This window comes from Falco biarmicus, chromosome 11 (assembly GCF_023638135.1).
Source record: "Falco biarmicus isolate bFalBia1 chromosome 11, bFalBia1.pri, whole genome shotgun sequence".
NCBI lineage: Eukaryota > Metazoa > Chordata > Aves > Falconiformes > Falconidae > Falco > Falco biarmicus.
In genome coordinates, this window is record NC_079298.1 from 13,524,585 (window position 1) to 13,543,516 (window position 18,932).

The 18,932-nt window shown below is 46.3% G+C and overlaps 1 protein-coding gene across 1 annotated transcript; it reads right to left on the reverse strand.

The window, feature by feature from the left end:
* Nucleotides 1-408: 408 nt before the first annotated feature.
* MMACHC (metabolism of cobalamin associated C) lies at nt 409-5,945 on the reverse strand. The gene is made up of 4 exons (XM_056355627.1): nt 5,811-5,945; nt 3,899-4,093; nt 3,390-3,542; nt 409-2,843 (listed from the first exon to the last, which is right to left on the reverse strand). The coding sequence occupies exons 1-4, from the start codon at nt 5,880-5,882 to the stop codon at nt 2,532-2,534; spliced, it is 732 nt and encodes a 243-aa protein (XP_056211602.1). The 5' UTR covers nt 5,883-5,945; the 3' UTR covers nt 409-2,531.
* Nucleotides 5,946-18,932: the final 12,987 nt, after the last annotated feature.

The window sequence follows — 18,932 nt, forward strand, 5'->3', positions numbered from 1 at the left end:
TATTACTTTTAAGTTAATGAGGGAAAACTCCTCAAATACCAGTCATGTATCGCTGGACACCTTGAACTTTTGTAACTGCAAGAACAGAGGAAAAAATGAAAGTGCACCGTCATGTGCTTGCTGTTAAATGATCTTGCTGAAATGACTTGGAAAAGATAAACATTTATTAGACTTACTCATAATGTGCTGTACGGCTTAGTTTTTTTGTATCCCAATGAGTCTGCCATAATAGTTTACTAACTTCTACTAGAATAAATTTTTGTTTTCAGATACTAGATTTTGCGTGTATTAGGTAGCCCACTGTTTTCAGTATGTTAAAAATGCAATAATCGATTCTCACTTTAGTATCTTTAGCTTTCCACAAGTTAATCGTTGCATTATTTAAATAAAAATACTCAGTACTGAGGATTACTTATAACTTTGTGTATTTTATTAACCAAAATATCATGTAGAGAGAAATAGATTACAAAAATTGAAATGAAATGGCTATGGTAATCAGTTTAATAAATTAACTAAGACAAGATATTAAATATTTGTAAGAAATCAACTGCAAAATGTTTTACTTTAAGTTGTAGTGTAAAAAGATAAATCCAATTCCATTCTGTATTTATCCTTCTAAGAGAAACAATATTTTATATATGTTACTAATACAAGCCACTAACTCAAGTCCCTGTTAAATTACAGGTCAATTGGAAAGTTCTGGAAGGTCAACCAATATTTCAACCAGAAGTACTTTTATAACAAAAGAAGAGAATTTAAACCAATTTCATTATTTTGCTTAAATTAAAAATCACAATACCACTATCACACAGTAAGTCAGGTGTCGTGCCTTAGCCAGATGTGGTGAACAAAGCATGGAAAGCAACAAAGACTTTTTTGTAACAGCAAATACACTGAACAAACCCAGTGATCACATGCATACTACTCTGTTTACATTACAAACTTGTTATGCTGAATTTTGATTGTGCTTAGTTAGTACATAGATTATGAAAAACTGCAGTGATGTATCATGAGGGCAACCTTGGTTTTTGAGTCTCCAAAAGGTATCAAGAATTATCACAACATAAAATAAAAAGGAATGGCTCAGTTCTGCAATGTGAGTATTTTTGCATCATCGTGTTGATATCATGGAAGGGGAAAAAGTGCTTAGTGATTTGCAGCACTGCACTGCAGTCAAGTAACAAAACTCCCACAAAATATTATGTTTATTGTATTATTTTATTGAGGCCTGAGCCTCCAAGTGCTGGAAGATAAATTAATTCCCGATTCCCAGTGCCATTGTAACCTCTGCACAAATCTAACAGGACAGTGTCATCTAAAAAATTGCTATATTTATGTCTGAAGTTGTTTTATCCAGCAATGTAAGTAACATGAACATAATGAATATTTTCTCTTTCCGCCCCCTGCCTCTGCTTGTTTGCCTGTGCGTGTGACAATGTTTCATGCAGTGGTTTTTATGTGTGAGCAGGTTTATGATCTCCCCCATACAGATGGTACAACAGGAAACTATGGTAGTAAAACTGTGGTGTGTCGGTGTGTGCTGGCACAGCACTGAAAAATATTTTAAATACAAACCTCATCTACCTTAGAAAAAGGTCAATGAGAATTGTCTTTTTCAGTCAGTTACCTTAACACTCCACTCACATAGACATTATGCAGCATCTTCCCAAAGATTTTAGTCGGCTGCTCTATATGCTTAAAACTGATGTAAAGACGTCACCTTGTTCTGAGAAGCTGGCCCTGGGTGAAGGGGAAACAGCAGACTTGGGCTGTGACCTTTGTCCTGTCCCTTTCCCTTTCTTAACTACCCTGGAGGAGGGGGCTGCTGTTGGCTCAAATTTCCTCACTCCTGATTCATGTACAGGATCACACTACTCAATGAAACAGTATCTGGAGAATTTTCTTTTGGATATTAAGGAAAGGACACATTGAAAGATTTCTTAATTAAATAAAGCTTCACTGCAAGTGAAGGAATACAGGGCAAATTTTCTTTGAGGAAGGCAACACTGAAAAGACAGAACACTTATGCCCTAGGGAGAGTTATGACACAGGGTAATAAAATGTAAAAAAGCATCTGCCCCAAGTTCAGATGAAAAAAAAAATCATTTTGGAGCACAATGACTGAAAATCAATGGTTTTTACTCTCACATAGAATAATACCGAAACATTTGGAAAGAAAATTATTGAGAACACAAATGACTTCTCTAATGAGCAGCACGTGTCTTCCAGTTTCCAGAGTGTCTGAACTTTTCTGAACCAAAGACCAACTGGTGTCTTATCAGACTCCCAAGAAGATGCACCAAATCAGCAACAGTACAGAACAGGCTGCTCCCACCTTCCTCCAGACCACCAATGCTTTGATGCAGCACTCCCCTCTTAACTCTGAGAAGCTGACGTTTGGATTGCGCCACTGCATCACGCTGCTTGGATTTGCCATCTGTTATCAGCACACCATCCTCCTCAGCACTGTGGAAAAGGTGCTGATGAGTTACACTTTGCTTACCCTCCACCCCTTCACGGAGCCAGGTCACTCAGTGAAATGTGCTTCTCTGGGCTTCTTGTGTCAGCCCCAGCAGTCTCAACCTCTCTGCTGGAGGAGTGGCAAAGTAGGCTTTTTGCTCCTCCGAATACCTTTCCTTCACTTCAATTATGTCCCTGTAGCGGCCGTCCTGCCAGTGGAAATTGAATTGCTCCAGCAACTCAATTCTTTTCTCCTCTGTGCTCACACAGTCAACAGGGTCAGATTGTTCCAGGAATGGTACCTGAATATCTGGGAACAGGAGAAGACCCCGGATAGCAAACCAACCACCATACTTGGGATGGATACATACGCCATAGATCTTCTGGAAGAAAAAAAAGAAGGATCTAGGATGTCTCGGTTTGTTTCTGGTAATGGTTGGAGTTCAAAGCATCAAGCTTTGATGCAACTTCTCATGCTCCTAGCCCTCTGCTGGAATGCTACACAGAGAAAAATGCGCTTTCCTGAACATGTGGCTTGAAGCACTGCATTTCATTCCCATTTTCCCATGCCCACACACAACACCCTGTAACGTGGGGAGAGGTCCCTTTTTGAAAATGTAACACGGAAATTAACCACAGTGCAATTTTTTCCTCCTATTTGTAATGCTCCAAATAACAGGTCTTTTTTTCACACTGAAATTTATTCTCCTGTCTAAGTAGGTTTAATAGATCAAGATATTCTTCTCTATGTATGCATCTGCATACCACCCTGAAGAATCTTGAAATCTTCTGATTTGTCTGAAACACTTTATACATATATATGTGATACGGACTTTGTATTTTCCTGGAGAAAGAACTAGTGAGTAAACATAGTTGTATGATTCTGTGATTGCAGTTTAGTGGTTCTTCCCAGACTGTTTTTCCCTCACCTTTTTTCCCCAAGGATCAAGTTTCACATCCTTCCTTTGGTAGTAAAATGCGGCCCCAGCAACATGGGCAGCTGTCTGCGCCAAGAACTTGGGCTTTCGGCTTGGCAGAATCTCATAATCAAATATGACGTCCACCTTCTGGTCAGGGAATTTCTGGGAAAATTAAAAACATCAGCCCAGGCTCATGGAAAAAGATTTGCCAATACATGAGTGCTGGATGCTAGCAAAACAGGCACATGTGAAGCCTGCTTATTTCCCCATCCTGCTACTGAAATCTATTAGAGTGCTTGTGGCCTTGGGTTTTTAAAATACGACTGTAAAAAACTCTCCATAGCTACAGGTTGCAACGGCAAAGAGGCAGAATATACAACTAAAGCAGGCCAACAGCCTGTTGATGCTCTTACCATCATGAATAATGTTTTACCCTTCTAAAGAGCAAGAGCAGGAACCCGGAAGGCTTTGTCTACTGTGCCAGAATAGTAAAAGGAATCGGTATTTCAGGTTCTTACCTCCTTCACACGTGATAAATGATGAGAAACACACTGATCCACAGGATCCCTGATTATTTTTAACCGTTCTTTGTTCACAAAAGGTTTAAGGGCTTTGTCAAACATTGAAGGGGTGCTGAGGACCACAAAGGCCAGTGTGTCATCTGGGTAGGGGAGATGAAAGGCTGGCTGGAGAACAGCATTGTACCATCCAACCTGCAAAGAAAAACAAATCTCCATGAGAACAGGGACACCACTCTTTTGCTAGTGGGCATGCAGGACTTTAGAAGTGGACAGAAGTGTAGCCACCTTCATTTGCAACCCAGATAGGCAGCCTGCATAGTGCCTTCTATTCAAACCAAGTTGTTTTGCATACTGGGATTGAGTTTCTGGAAGCTGTACTGTGAGCTCTATGTGAGAGATAAGAATCATCCACTGCATTCAGCTCAAGGCTGCCCTTTATCCAGCTCTGCTCAGAAACCCTGTAGGGAAGTATGAGCAACCAGTCTTGCCAATGCAAATCAGATGTTTTGGTTTAGATAAAGCTTTCAGTTTCTGGTTTTGGGGTTTTTTTTTTCCCCATCTTCAACCAGAAAGAAATTGGTACTTCTGTTTTGCTCATGTGACAAGTTGCATGGATTATTTCTTCAGCAGGAAACACTTAGGTGTGGAAATGGTGGTTGTGAAGCTCCTAGCAGTGCTAAAAACTCCCAGAATCATCAGCTGTAGCATGTGGATTGTGACACTGCCACATTTTGATGTTTGTTTCCAAGGCTGGATGTGTTATAACACAGTCCAGAAATGGAGGATCAGACCAGGGCAGCAGGAAGACATGACCAGGGGGGCAGGGCTCAGACCAACAACGGCCAAGCAAGGAGGAATAATGGCCAAACCCCCCTGCACTCCACTACTAATAACATCAGTCTTTTTTATAGGTTATGACAACTCTCCCAGGGTGCTATAAAGACCAGGTTTAACATTCAGAGAGATTATCAAGTCATGTAACTAACACTTGGCATTTTCTGAAAATGCAAAAGTGGTCACTTCTAACCATCAGTGAAATTAATCTGAAGCTGGCTTTATAGGTGACAGTGGCAGCCAGGATCCCCTACGCCCTGGTGGAAGCGGGGTGGACGCATTCAGCTCCCGGAGGAGAGGTGCAAGAGGCTGCCTCAGCTGCAAGGGAGACGCTCCTCAGTGGGCAGAACGAGCCGGGCAGCCTGCACCTTAATGTATGCCTAGATTAAATTTTAAGCTTGCTCAGAGGACTTTACTCCCTGCTGGTGCAGGCGTTATCTTTATGTAACTCTCCTGACCTTACCAGCCCGGGACCAACGCGCAGGCCGGTACCAGGCCGATGCCCAGCCCCAGCAGCAGCCCCGGCCCGCGCTACCGGCCAGGCTGAGCGGACCCCCCGCCTCTCGCTCCTCCGCCAACTCGCCCAGCCCGGTGCCGGCCGCGGTCAGCGGTGGAGGGGGGGGGGGGGGGCTGAACTCCCCCGGCCAGCGGCCACCCCCGCGCCCGGCGGGGTCCGTCCCCAGCCCGCGCCGCGCGCGGGCGAGTCACCTCCCCCCCAGCGGGGCGGAGCGGCGCCGCCAGGGCTCGGGCAGGCAGCGCCACCTGCCGGCGGCCGCGGGACCAGCACGGTGGGCGCCACCGCTCGCAGGGAGCGGCCCGGGGGGCTCGGCCTGCCGGTGCGGGCGGCCCGCGCAGCACTGGGGGCGGCAGCCTGGCGGCCCAGCGCCGCCGGCCTCGTCCCACAAAGGCGGGGGCAGCGAGGGGTCTGCCGTCCCGGGGGCGCCCCTCGCGCCTCGGCCCGGCGCCGCTCCGCGGCCGCAGGGGTCACCGGATGGCGGAGGGAGCCGCCACCGACCCGCGCTCCCTCCCGCCCGGGTAACAGCGACGTCGCGGCGAGCCCCGCTGACGTCAGTACCTTGAAGGCGTGCGCCTCGAATCCGGAGGGGCCCAGGGCGCCGCGCAGCCGCTCCGCCACGCGCCGCTCCATGCCCCGCGCGCGGCGCCCCGCGGCAAGGGCAGCTGCGACGGCCCCCCCCCGGCGCGCGGCTGCGCGCGGGGCACCACGGGAGGCACGGCGGGAGGCGTCGCCTAGGAGACGGCCCAGCTGCGCGTGGCGCCCTGGGATTTGCGGCGCGCGGCCCCTCCGCGCGGGATCGCCCGGCAGGGGCTCGGCGCGCGGGGCGGTCTGAGGGGCCGCCCGGGGGGGCAACCGCTGCTGTCCCTCCTCCGGGGGCGCCGGCGCAGGCGGGGGGTCGGCTGCGGAGCAGGAGCGGCGGCGGTCTCGCCGGCCGGCTGTTGTGTAGCGGTACTCGCTCCGCTCGTGTTCCGGGAGCTGCCGGTGGGTGAACTCCGGCGGTTCCCGTGCGGAGGGGTGGCGGGGGTAATACCCCCCCGGTAGATTATTGCTGATAATCGCGGCAGAGCCTGCCGCTGCTAACGGCCGTGCGTGGTGGTGCGGTCCGAGTGGGAAAGGGAAGAATGCCGGTGCCTGGACGGGCGCCCTGGCTGGTTCTTGAGCTGAGGTGCTGGCTGAGGCAGGTGCCAGGGTGTGGGGGGTGTCAAGGTGGGGCAGGTGCCAGGGTGGGGGGGTGTCAGAGTGGGTTGGGGGCCCAGGTGGGGCAGGCCCAGGCGGGCGCCTTCCCTCACAGCCCCACTAACGTCTGTCGCTTTCTGTCTGCGGTGGGTTTGCAGCTCTCAGGCTGGGCCCTGACGACGTGGTGACAGGGGTGCCTGCCTGGCACCCAGCAGCTGTGTTGTACCTGCGTGCCTCTCCCACGCTGCAGCCAGGCAACAGTGGAGACAGCAGCCATCCCAAACCGAGGCGGTTTGAGGGCTCTGGTGAGATCGTCTGTCTTAAGAGCAAGTTCTCCTAGTGTAGTTGCACAATGTGCCCATCTGTGCTATACCACTCTATATTGTGCATATTTTTCTTTCATCGTACACTGTTTGATAAGCCCCACCTTCCCATGTGGGTGGACACTGCTCACTAAAATAGTTAATGAGGCCTCTGTGCTGACAATCCTTTCCCCTTCGCCATCTGAAAGTATGTGTTCTTTGCAGCTTCCCTATTCCTTACCGCATTTGCCACATTCGACAGCAAGCCTGAGAGTTGGATCTCTCTACCCTAATCTTTATAGCAGCTTACCATAATCTTCATAGTTCTTGTGCAACTTTCTCCAGCCATTAGTCCTGAGTTTTATGAAGTGTCAGGACACCAAATCTGCAATTTCTTGGGAGCAGAACTACTTCAGATAAGCAAACTGCTTTCTCTGTGGAGTTCCCTTGTATCTTCTAGAAACCCCAGGGTTTTTTCTTATTGTATCCGTGCCCTCTGTAGAAGGGCAGACTGATCCGATCAGTCTTGTTTAGAACTGAGGTTTGTCCTCTCTAGTTCTCACTGTATTTCCAGCTTCTGATGTTGAACCAGCCTACTAACTATGTTATTTCCATAGAAAATCTGGTTTTGCCCATCTGCTCAGATCATTGAATTGTTCGTTCAGTCTATTAATTGACTAAAGCAGGAGAAAGAGCTCCAGCAGGAGCAGATTGGTAAACTGGAAGGTAGCAAAGGTAAAGGCACTGGAACTGAAGCGCTGATGGTTACAGGAGCCTCTTACACGAATCAGTTCTTGTCTAGGTTGCTGAAGTCCTGTTGAAGAAACAACAGGCTGTGAGTGTAGCCTGGCACAGTGTAGCTTCATTTCCGTACTAAACGAGTGAACACAGACAAGGTGTTAGATGCAAGGCAGAAAGGGCTTTTTGAATTTTTCTTTTCTTCCTTTGCCTTTACTGACCTGAAAACCTGAGAAGCACCTTTGCTTCTCAGGAGAGAAAATGAAACTGGAGAACAAGGCTGAAGTGATTTCCTGGAGGGCCATGAGTAAGCTTGGTGTAAAGTCAGATATCCTCACATGGAGTCCTTTGCTGAAACCTTTGTGACGCACAATGTTTAGTCAGCTGGCTAAGTTGCCTTTGAGGGTGGTTAGTTCAAATATTTGAATTCTTAATGGGTATCTTGCCAGTTGTTCTGTCTGAATATAGTGGTCCAGGAAGACAGGGTTTCTGTGGTCTGCTGAGCATACAGCATAGTGGCAGAGGGGAATTCCTGGGATACTGCCGTACTCTGCCTCTGCCAGGGATTGGTACGGGACTGAACCTTGAAACCATTTTGCTGGGTGTTCCTTGATCCTATTCTTATCCCTTCTGTCCCAGCAACTGGAGAGCTTAGCTGGGACCTTAGCATCTCCTGCCTTTCCCGTTTGCTGTTACAGAGGATGCTCAGTGATTGCAGAACAGCTCGGAGGCCTTGATGGAGAGGACAGAGGAGGTGAAAGATGAATGCCATAACTAGCAACAGGAAGTACTTCACCAACAGTATAGAGATTGTGCATCTCATTTGTATCCCAAAGCCAGCAGTCCACAAGAAATAAATGAAACGTCAGTGCTAAGACCTTTGTAGATTGAGAGCTGGTGCAGGGGAGGTACTGGAGGAAAATGTAGCTTTTCCCACTTTCTTTAAGCAGTGAAACACTACCGTGACAAAATGATGAATGTGTGAGGAAAGAGTTGGAACAACTGCAGCATAAAGTCAGTGAGAGGTGGTGTGTTCTGCTCCTTGTGTGATCTGAACTCTGATTCTGCACAGGATAACCTGCTGCAGTCTAAGGGGTCTAGAAGAAACAGCCCCCAGTGGGAAGCACTGTAATGTTTGTTATAGCTGAGGATCTCTGTTCAGAAGAATGAAACCAGGGAACACTGCTGAACAGGCAGTCCTGGAGGAGAAGAAAAGAGGAATACACGGGGCTGACAAGCTGTGACTCCATGCTGTGTTCTGGGAGAGCTGTGGGAGGAGAGCAAGCATAGGGCTTGCTGGCAGCCATGGGATCAATCCACCCTTTGCCTTTGGGAGACGTGCGGGTGGATATAATTCTGTAAGGTTTTGCCTAGTAATAGACAGATGGAAAATCAGGTGCAGAATGTAGTTTAGCCATGGCCTTTTTCTTGGTCTGAGTGAGGTCAAGTTGCTTCACTGCACAGGTCAACAAGAGGAAGAACTATCGAACCAAATGTCTGCAACTGATTACATTAAAAGAACTCAAGTTGACACTGCAAGGGTTGAGATAAGAACAATATAATAACTGTAATAGAATAAAAATGAAAGAACAATAATAACAATGATGACAATAACAATTATAATGAAAAAAGGAAGGGAAGGAATAACATCCAGAGGGAGAGGAAGAAAGGAATGCATGGTGCACAATGCAACTGCTCACCACCTGCTGACCGATGGCCAGCCAGTCCCCAAGCAACAATTCACCCGCCCCAGCCAAACCCCCAGGTATATATTCCAGGCATGGTGTCCCATGGTATGGAATACCACTTTGGCTAGTTTGGGTCAGCGGACCTGGCTGTGTCCCCTCCCACCTTTTTGCTAGTAAGACCTGAGGAACTCAAAAATCTCACATCAAAGCCAAAACACAGCATCACACCAACTCCTAAGAAGATAGTTAACTCGATCCCCACTGAAGCCAAGACAAAGACTTTGATCAAGACAGCCTGTGTGCAAGGTGCTCTGCAGGTACCTTTCCTGCCTCACAAGCTTGCTGAGACAGCAGGAAGAGGCCTTCCTGTTCCTGTGTTGAATGGTGGAGGGCAGTTAGAAAGGTATCATCAAAATATGTATGAGTGGGGGAAAAGGTAAGTGTTTGTATGTTTTATGGTATAACAGGTCTTACTGCAGCCAGAATGGAATTGATATTTTTTTCAGTTGTTGCAGAAGTAGATGACCTTTGCAAAAGGGAGAATCAGAAAAGGCTTGATGGGAGAAGAATAGGAAATGGACAGAGCTGGAGGGTCACAATTGAAATGAAAGTAGAGCTAACAACTGACCTGTATTTTTTGCACCAAGCAGCATGTTACCATTCTTCTGGAAACTTCCTGCTGCAGAAGGATACCTGCACAGCTGGGGCTTGTCATCTGCTTCCCAGGGGGAGGTGGAAGCATGCTCTCAGCTTCTCTGTAAAAGTAAGGTGGTCACTGTGGGCAAATAGTGCTAGTCTACCTGTAGCAAAACTTTAATTCCTTCTGAGGAGGGCTGGCATGAGCAAGAGGTTACAGATGATGCCAGGTAGGGTGCCGTCGTGATCCAAATCTAGAAGCATATAAATTAGCCAAGCATTACCTTTGGTGCTAGAAACATGAAGTGTTCACCAATGGCGACATGTCATATGTCCAGCTGTTTACTTTTTCTCAGTTTTTCTGGCCTCATTTGGGCATGATTATTCTGCAGGGTTTAATGGTATTGTGGTGGATCAGAGGCTGCCTCTGGGAAATGCTTGGAAGTGATTGTCCCTTCTTTCTCAAAAGCACAATCTTACAGTTTAGACAAACTCAGGATGGAAGTGTGGAGCACCCAACAGAAACCTGGCCACATCGGGTAGAGGGGATGCACCTTCAGGGAGTCTGGGGGTCTGTGCATGCCGCTTGAGAGCTGCCGCAGGGACAAGAGCCGCTCTTGGTCGCAAGGGGAGTAACTGCCTGAGAGCTGCAGGAGTGTGTCACAGGAGGGTGCTGCTGGCTGGTGGTTGTTCAGAGCTCTGCAAGCTCTCTTGCTGTCGCAGCTCATTTTAACAGGGGCTGGATTGGCAAGCTCAGAAGTGCTGGGGACTGACCTACTGACCTTTCATCTTGCTGTTCTTGTTTGCTGGCTGTCCTTTGTACCTGCCTGGATAGAATATTTGTCTTGTGGAGCACAGTTAATTTCCATGGCTAGTATGGTACTGGCTTTAATGGTCGTGAAGATAGTAGATTTGTCAGGTTTATGAGGTAAAGTCTTCTGTTTAAATCCTGAACTGCTAAAGCTGAAAGCGGGTATGGCTTAAGTGTCTGCTCTCTCCTGGGGAGGACTTCTGGCTAAGTGCAGGCAAGGTATTCAGTCCTTCTGAGACAGCTAGTGAAGGGGGTGAAATGGCAGCCTCTGTAACTGAGGCTTTTGTATCCAGAGGGCTAGCACCTTCAGCTTATTCCATGGGGGTGTTGAGAATGGGTACCTGTTGTTCCCTTCCCAGCTGTCCTTGGAGCTGAGCTGGCAGGGCCTGACTTAGCTCACGGCTTCTCTGAGCTATCTCATCCACCTTGTTTAATCAGGTGTGTTGCTGTCTCCTACCCAACAGTGATGGACTCCACATGCTCTCCTTGTTGCTAGTTGGGCAGCACCTTACTTGCTTTTTGCTGAAATGACTGGAAATAATAATCAGTGCCTCCAAGAAGAGGTGCTCATTTGCATTGCCTAGGCTGTAATTCTTTCTCAGTTTCCCCAGCTGCCCTCATCTTCCATTCTCACCAGGCTCAGCTGGTAGGAACTAGCTTTGCTTTTGCCTCCAATCTCTGCTAGCTTGGCCCTGGCTCTCTTCCCACCCCTACCCAAGGGCTCTGACCTGCTCCCTGGGGAGAAATGAGTGACATCGGAGCTTCCTTGTTGAGGATCCTTAGATCTTTCTGGCTCTATTTAATTGTATCCTCTGTCCAACGCCTGCTGACCTCGGACAGCTGCCAGATGTCCTGTCACAAGTTTAGCTGGGGATTCATGTCACTGTTCCTAGTTTGCTTCCCCATACAGCTTTGTGCTACAGTAAAACAGCATCCAGAGAATATGCATCACTCCTCTGGGGGGATGCAGCGATGTCTCTGTAAGGTGTCTGTTCCAGGTATGGGGGTTTTGTGGGTTTTTTATTTATTATTATTAGGAAAAACACAACACTGTCATTCATCTCCCTCAGGCTAATGCTGATATCACATGGGCTACAGCGTGATTTGGTGTCATCATAAAGTATTTGTGCAGACAGGACCTTTCATTCTCTGTGTTCTCTAGAATAGTCAGTATTACCAAGATGACGTCAAATGATTAATGTTGTTCTGCCTATAATATAAAGGACTTTCCTTCTCCTTTCCATCCACAGCTCTTGAAATGTTTTTCTGATCCTGTTAAAGAACTATTACTCTGCATTAGCTAGGAATCCAAGACAGATAGTCACACAAACTCTTCGAAGACTCATGGCAATTTGGTAACTGAAATGGAGTTAAAGAATGTCTTCATTCCTTGTCTTCTTTTCTGATCTTTCTCCTTCTTGACCACAGTCATATTAATGTCTATCTGTATTAGCAGGGAAATACTGGTGGACACTGAGTGTGGAGGTCGATGTAGCTCTATTATTAGCTTTTCTTTGATAAAGGATATTGTATCAACTTGGTGAGATGTTTTCAATAATGGAAGTTCATTGCAGTTCTCCTGTAATTAAATATTGATTCCCTGTTTCTTTCTATAGAAGCCTAAGGCCTTACCTTATTATGTCACTGTCCCACCTATTGTCAAGCTGCGATTTCATGAGATGTGTCTGTGCTGTCAACATCAGCTTAAAATGTGCTCGCCCTTTCTGTTTTTTCCTGCCCTGGCCTCAAAGCACTTTGCCTCCTGAGTTTTTGCCACTGCAATTGTTGGTATGCTGTAAATCCGATCAGGGAGCTGAGCTGGTTCTAACAAGTACATCATTGTTTTGTGTTGGTTTTGTTTTTTTTCCCTGAAGTGGTGTGCTTCACAGTGCTGCTGCAGGAAAAAATTGTGCTGGCACAACTGAGATAACAATGTGAACAGGGCTAGGTAGGGAGGCAGAGGTTATGCTGCCAGACTGTTCATCTGCTGAAAACACAAATGAATTGCTCAGCAGAACTGCCTTCTGCTGCTATGAGGCATGACTTTGTCAGAAACCCCATCAAAGTGGTTCCCACCCCATCCCCACCCCCAATAATTGTTCCAGTAGGCATTGCTAGGCTTAAGGGACAGTCAGTGTTATCCTTTTGCTTCCATCAGATCTACAGTCTCTGACCTGAAACATCAAGTGAAAAGTCTGTTCGTGAAGGAGGTGCCATCCACTGAGCCTGCAGGGGAAGGCAGAGATAGTAGAAACTATTCCCCACTTACTCCAATGTTACTAACACTCTGGGACATAGTATTCCAACCTCCCTTTGGTTTAGAGATCTCATGGTCAGGTCAGGTGTCCCGTTGCCCCTTTCCAAGACAAACTGACCCCTGTATTGGAAGGGCTTGGCATTGTGACTGTGGCTTTGAGCAGAAATGAGCTGGTTGATCTTTGTGTTTTCAATCTGGATGATGTGGGGTTGGTTGGAGCCACTGCTGTCAAAGATGGATGAAATCCAGTGCCTGAACATTTTTATTGATGTGTTTTGCTGCCTAAGTTTGTGTATCATGGAACCTGCTTTCTGCTGCCTGGTGCCACTGCTTGTACCTGTGCAAGGAGTAAAATGCTGTTATATGCAGAATAGCAGTAGTTTCTCCATGTCATAAAAGGTGTCACAAAAGGTAGAAAGTGGAGGCTTAGGCTCAGCAAGTTCATCTTTGAACTTTTGACCTAATCTGCTGCTTGCTTCATTTCTTCTGGAGTGAAGCTTGCTGTGAGAGATGGAGTGGTTTTCTCCATCACTGGGTGAGGTTTCCACCTCAGAAACTTCAGTTCTGATGAGCTTTCCAGCACCGCAGAGATCAAGGTGCCTGAAGGTAAGTGTGGCTAGTTACTGCACCCTCAGGATCTGAAGAACCTAGTGGGATTTTCCACAGTAATGCAGATGACAGAGGTCTGCAGAACCTATTTGTGTCTACTGTTCATGGCATTCTAGAGGTCCTACTGATAATTTGATCAGAGGTGCTTGCTGTGCCCAGTTTTACTAGTAGGGCTCAGTATTAGGCACCTAAAGGCAGGAAGGCAGTACAATTTGGAGTAGTGGCCTAGCACTTGGGCCACAGTTAAAACTTTGCTCTGAGAGCACTATTGCTATGCCAGAACAGAGGTAACATGCGTGTACTTGCCTGTTCTTTCATCCTCCCTCCCTGTCTAGTGTCAGGGTAGTGTAAAGCTGCATGTGAGGGCCAATTATGATACTTATCGCTTCCTCTCACATGCCAAGATACCACTTTTTCATGTGGCTTCATTTTTGTTTTGGTGCTGACACACAGCCAGTAAGATTAGGAAGGTGAAAATTGCTCACTTCAAGAAGGTTCATCTCTCAGCCTCTTTATCCTTTTGGATTTATGTCTTGCTTTTTGGATATAAAACCCCCTTGTGTTTGCATTAACACAGCATTAAAGGAAATCGGGAACAAAGGACTAATGTTCCTTTAAAAGAAAAAATTCATGCCCTACTTTAGTAAGATGCTTAAGATTCTTGTGAATGGAGGCTGTAAGGCATATTAAACTGCCCTGTGTTCTGTTTTTCCAATTTACTAATCCTGCTGATTCAAACTTTACTAGCAAACCTGCTACAACTTACTGCTTTGTAGATGCAGTTGTAACATGTCAGGTTGCTGTTAGGACAGTGCCTAAGGAGTCTTCATGTCCCATCAAAGGGTTACGTTTTTCTCTTTTAATGTTTATTCTGAGGCACATGCAAGGTAGGGACTCCAGTATAGAGCTTTACTGATCAAATGCTCAAGCAGTACCCCTCATTTTAGTAAGTGGCAGCTAGTTATCTTTTGCTTAGTATTAGTAGTAAATATTTATATTGTTGTAGCATCAGAAGCCCTGGCCAATGTTACAGTAAGGGCACCCAGTAGCTGTGTTGGCGGCTTGCTAGGACACTTGGAACCATGATTCATTTACAGGGGCACCTATTTTTGTTTGAGCTTATGTAGCTTGTGAGGATGCTTGCTGGCATTTCTGTTTCAGCAGAAGATCAATGAGGATGTTTTTTGTTAGAGTTTGACACAGATTGCAGTCCACACTGAACTGGTGGTGCTAGAGGGGCTAGACATAGGTTGCTGTTTCTTCTTAGGACTGGCATATGGGGTAAGGATTCTGGGGAAGGCTCATTCCCTGGTCTGTTGGTGTAGATTGTAAAGATATCTCCACAATGTCTTTTAAGCTGAAGGAGAGCAGTGCTAGAGAAAAGGCTAGAAATAGCTGGAGCGGATGAGCTCAGCAGTGACCTGGCTGACCGCCTGCCTGAACTAAAGCTGCATGACCTTTAATGTTAACTAAAAGATGCACTCTTTAATGTAGGGAACAAGTAAAAGATGGAAAGGATATTGGTTTCCCTAGGCACGCAAACTCTTCTTGGCTTGTCTGTTACCTGGATTCACCAGAACTGGAAGCTATGAGGTGTGGGGCTGACCCAAGGGAGGCAACTCAAGGAAGGGAAACAGCCGTTTTGGTAAGTCATTCACGGATTCCGCCTGAGACCTGTACTGTTGGATGTCATCTCATGCTCTCTTGTTTAGACCTACACCATATACCTTTGCAGCCCAGTACTGTGTATTCTGTTCTTTTGTCCCAGGTGACAGACACTGATGGAGGGCCTGATTTGTGGTGTATCAGTCAGCTTTTGCAGTTCTTAGCTGGCTTGCAGAGGGAGAGATGCTGTGGTGCTTGTCTGCAATGAGGGCTTTCCTCAAGGTCAGAGAATTCCTAGCTGCAGCCCTTTGCTTCAGCCCTCTCTAGTGGGATGGGATGTACAATCCTGTCTTGTGAGCTCTCACTTGGTGGACCAGAACAAATGGAGAGGATTGTGTGTGTTGTGTCTACTAATGCCTTCAAACCTTTTTTCTTGCCAATGTATTGCAAGTTTTGGGTTATGTTGGATATTGTTTAAAATGGTGGGTAGCTAAAGCTCTGGGATATATAGCTGGGCTTAGATTGTGCCATTTAGGGAGACTATACGTAGCAAAAACAGAGCAGATGCAGACTGACCATAGATTTACCCTGTCTGAAAAGACCTGATATGGAGCAGCTGATTTGACAACTGTTTGTAAATTGCTTCCTTTTCTGTGGCTCAAAACAGGCTAAGAAATCTTGTTCTTTGAAGAGAAACTTCCATGACCACCATAAAGGGGAGTTTGCTGGGATTGTTTTATGAGAATAAATTGCCATAGTGGCAAAAAAGGGCCTTGTGAAATTTCCTTATGTGGTTTGATTTTTTTTTATTCCATTTTCCTCTGTAATAATTTAATTTTAGAATTGCTATCTGGTGAAGAAGGGAAGAGGTGAATGAACAACATGGAGTTCAGAAAGCCTTAAGAGTATGGGGAAAGAGGACAACTGCCTATCTGATGGTGACGGCTTTGTAGTCTAGCAGATGGGATAGTGCAGGAGATCGATCTGTGGCATTCTCTTTGCTGCCCACTTCTCAGTCAATACAGAGGACAGGGTGTGGCACAGTCAGAGTTGCTGTAGAGGGGGCCCAGCAGAGTTTGGTTAGGACTGGTTTGAAAAGCAGGCAGAGACTGGTGACGCTGAGAGTAGCAGCAGGAGTCATCAAATGGAGGCCTGAGCACAGATCAAGACAAGACACTGGCGGAGGCTTCTCTTCTGACCCTCATCTCATTCAGTTGCATGAACTGTGGCTTTTGCTTTGAAGATCAGGCTGAGATCAGTTAGTTTTCCCTCTCCAGTGAACAGCTGCTTCCCAGAGTTCAACTCTGCTTCTTAGAGTGAATCTGAATTTGTGAACAGCCATGAGCAGATCAGGGTCAGGATATAAAAGCCTGCTTGAGTGCCTTGGACCTGACTGAAGCTGATCTGAAAAGTGACAACGCATCCACGAAACAGACTGAGCAGGATGGAAGTGACCAATTCCCTATCACTCAGTGTGAGCCACCAAGTTAGACTCTGTAAAACAAAGGGAGCTATTTTCCCAGTGTTTCTCTCAGTCCTTTTTGAAAATAGGTTCCCTTTCTGCTAGTCAGCCACAAATAGTATTGTGCATGATTGCCTTCTACCTACAAATATTGAGGTCCTTTTAAAAAAGTAGGCGGAAATTCTCATCCTGCCCCCAGGCTAATCAGTAGGGAAATTGAAGTAATGATCATGTTAGTGGATTGATCTGCCTGTGTGATCAGAAGGCATAGCCAGGATTAACACAAAGGAAAACTTTGCTAATTTTGCAGCTGGCCTCGGTAAAACCCTTCTCAGTCAGAATCAAATGAGTGCCTAAACCTGGCTTAAAGGCATGTTCCAGAACCCATAAGCCTTGTCTTGTTCCAAGCAGAACCTGTAATTTAGCATCGAAAGCTTCTGGAATTCGGACATAACAGCAAATTTTTAAGAACATACTGAGCAGTGCTGATTGCTCATTCCTCTTCCTACAGCTCCCCAGAAAGACCAGCATGAAAGGAAACACTCCAATGTTTGTGAGAGTCATCCTGTGGCAACTGATGTGTCTAATTTCAGAGCAAAAGTACTTCTGAAGGAGAGAGGATTAAAACAGGGGAGGGGAGAAGTTACCCTGCGGGAGATTGTCAACAGATGTTCCATTATACTTCAAAGAGCACTAGCAAAAGGCTTCTGCTGCAGGGATATATTAATTCTGGGCAGTTCATCACAGGGAGACCTGTTTTATGACTGGGAGGATACCTCTGGTAACTTACTTGGCTCTTTATTTGAACTGTGGGTGGGGAATTGGGTCTACCTGTAAACAGAGAGGGAGCTGAATAGTAGGAACAAACACATACTTACTTTCTTGCAGATGTGATCACTGTCCTTCTGATCAAAATCAAGCTGGTTTTGTGGTTCAGGGGGTTATTTGGCTGATGGGTTTTTCAAAAGAAAAAATATGACAGAGGAACTGAGGCTAACCATTGTTAAACTGCTGGTGCACGTGAAGCAGAGCAGACCTGTGCTGAGCACGTCTTTCAAGTATATTTATTAGACAGGAAGTGGGAACAAGCACAAGGAAGGCTGTGCAGGCTGCCAAGCAGATGAATACATTGATCCTTTTGTCTTTAAAATGCACAAATATAAAGTTTGACGCTGTCTAGCACCCTATCTATGCTTCATGTAATAGTTAATGACTTTTTATAAAAGCTTACTAATATTGCAGAATCGACTAATGGTAGGGGATCCAGTTTGCAAGCTATGTATCAACCAGCCACAACTAGAAGGTCCTCTTCTGGGCAGGTCTAAGTGCTTTATTTTCTGAGACTGTTTCAAGTTGTGCTTTGGATGAAGGCTGACTTTTCTCAGATCTGTGAAGAATCATGTCCCCAGTAGCGTTTTAGTGGGGAAGAGTCTTCATTCAAATGTGGCTGTTGGATGGGGGAAATCTGAAGACCTTTGTTACCTTATAAAGTTCTAGGGGATTAAAAAAAAACAAACCAGAAACAGTTTTGGGAGCTTAATACTGATAGAGACTTTTATATTAGCAGTCATGGTCTTCCAGCTTTGCTTAGCTACGTGTCAGTGGCACCACAGATTTGGCTGTTTTATGGACAGGAAGTGCATTATTTCTTTTTTCTTTGTGGGGGATGGAAGAGATGATTGGAGAGAAGATCCTTCTTTCACTTCTGCTATGCAGTGAAGCAGAGGTAGCAAGTAGATGGGAATATGTTTGGCAGGGGCTCAGGAGGTACAGTTAGAAAAACTCTCCCCCTTTCCCCCTGACAAATCCACATTTATACTGAATTGAATGTATTAATAGAAAATGGAGTATAAATAATGCGGAGGCATACAGCCTCCAGTTTCCTTCCTAGGTATCTGGGAAATGACAGTAGGCGTTTTCTGTTCTCCCCTGGGTATGAGAACGCTGGCTACTAAAAGCTTTCCAGGTTATGCATCATTTCATAGCCTTCATTACTGAGAGTTTACTGCTCTGCCTCCTTGTCTTGCTTCTGCACTCCTGCTCCCTGGATCAGCATGATACCTTTTTCATTCTGCTTTAAGTGGTAGGAACTGGGGACTATTACCCATTGGAGAGCCATTCACATGCTATCTTGTTCACTCCAGTGCTCCTTGTGGCAGTTGCTGTCTCTGAACACCGTCTGTATGTAGCCTTGTTTACAGACCTGCAGCGTGATATGACTGTCCAAAGCTAAACTACAGGCACTGAACCATGAAGGACACCTGAGTGGGCAGAGAACTGGCAGGTAGCACAGGTAGCCCTGCCCTTGGCACAGTAGCTGTACAACTATCACTTTTCAGCTGCTCAAATCCCCTTCCCATCAAAACATGAGTCTGGAGAGAGGAAAAGAGGAGGGC

What these genes read in the sequence shown, in the direction of transcription:
- MMACHC (XM_056355627.1), bottom strand. Translation starts at nt 5,882, where the DNA reads ATGGAGCGGCGCGTGGCGGAGCGGCTGCGCGGCGCCCTGGGCCCCTCC. An exon ending in ATTTATCACGTGTGAAGGAG is followed by an intron (nt 3,543 to 3,898) that starts GTAAGAACCTGA and finishes TAATTTTCCCAG; the next exon opens with AAATTCCCTGACCAGAAGGT. An exon ending in TTGATCCTTGGGGAAAAAAG is followed by an intron (nt 2,844 to 3,389) that starts GTGAGGGAAAAA and finishes TTTTTCTTCCAG; the next exon opens with AAGATCTATGGCGTATGTAT.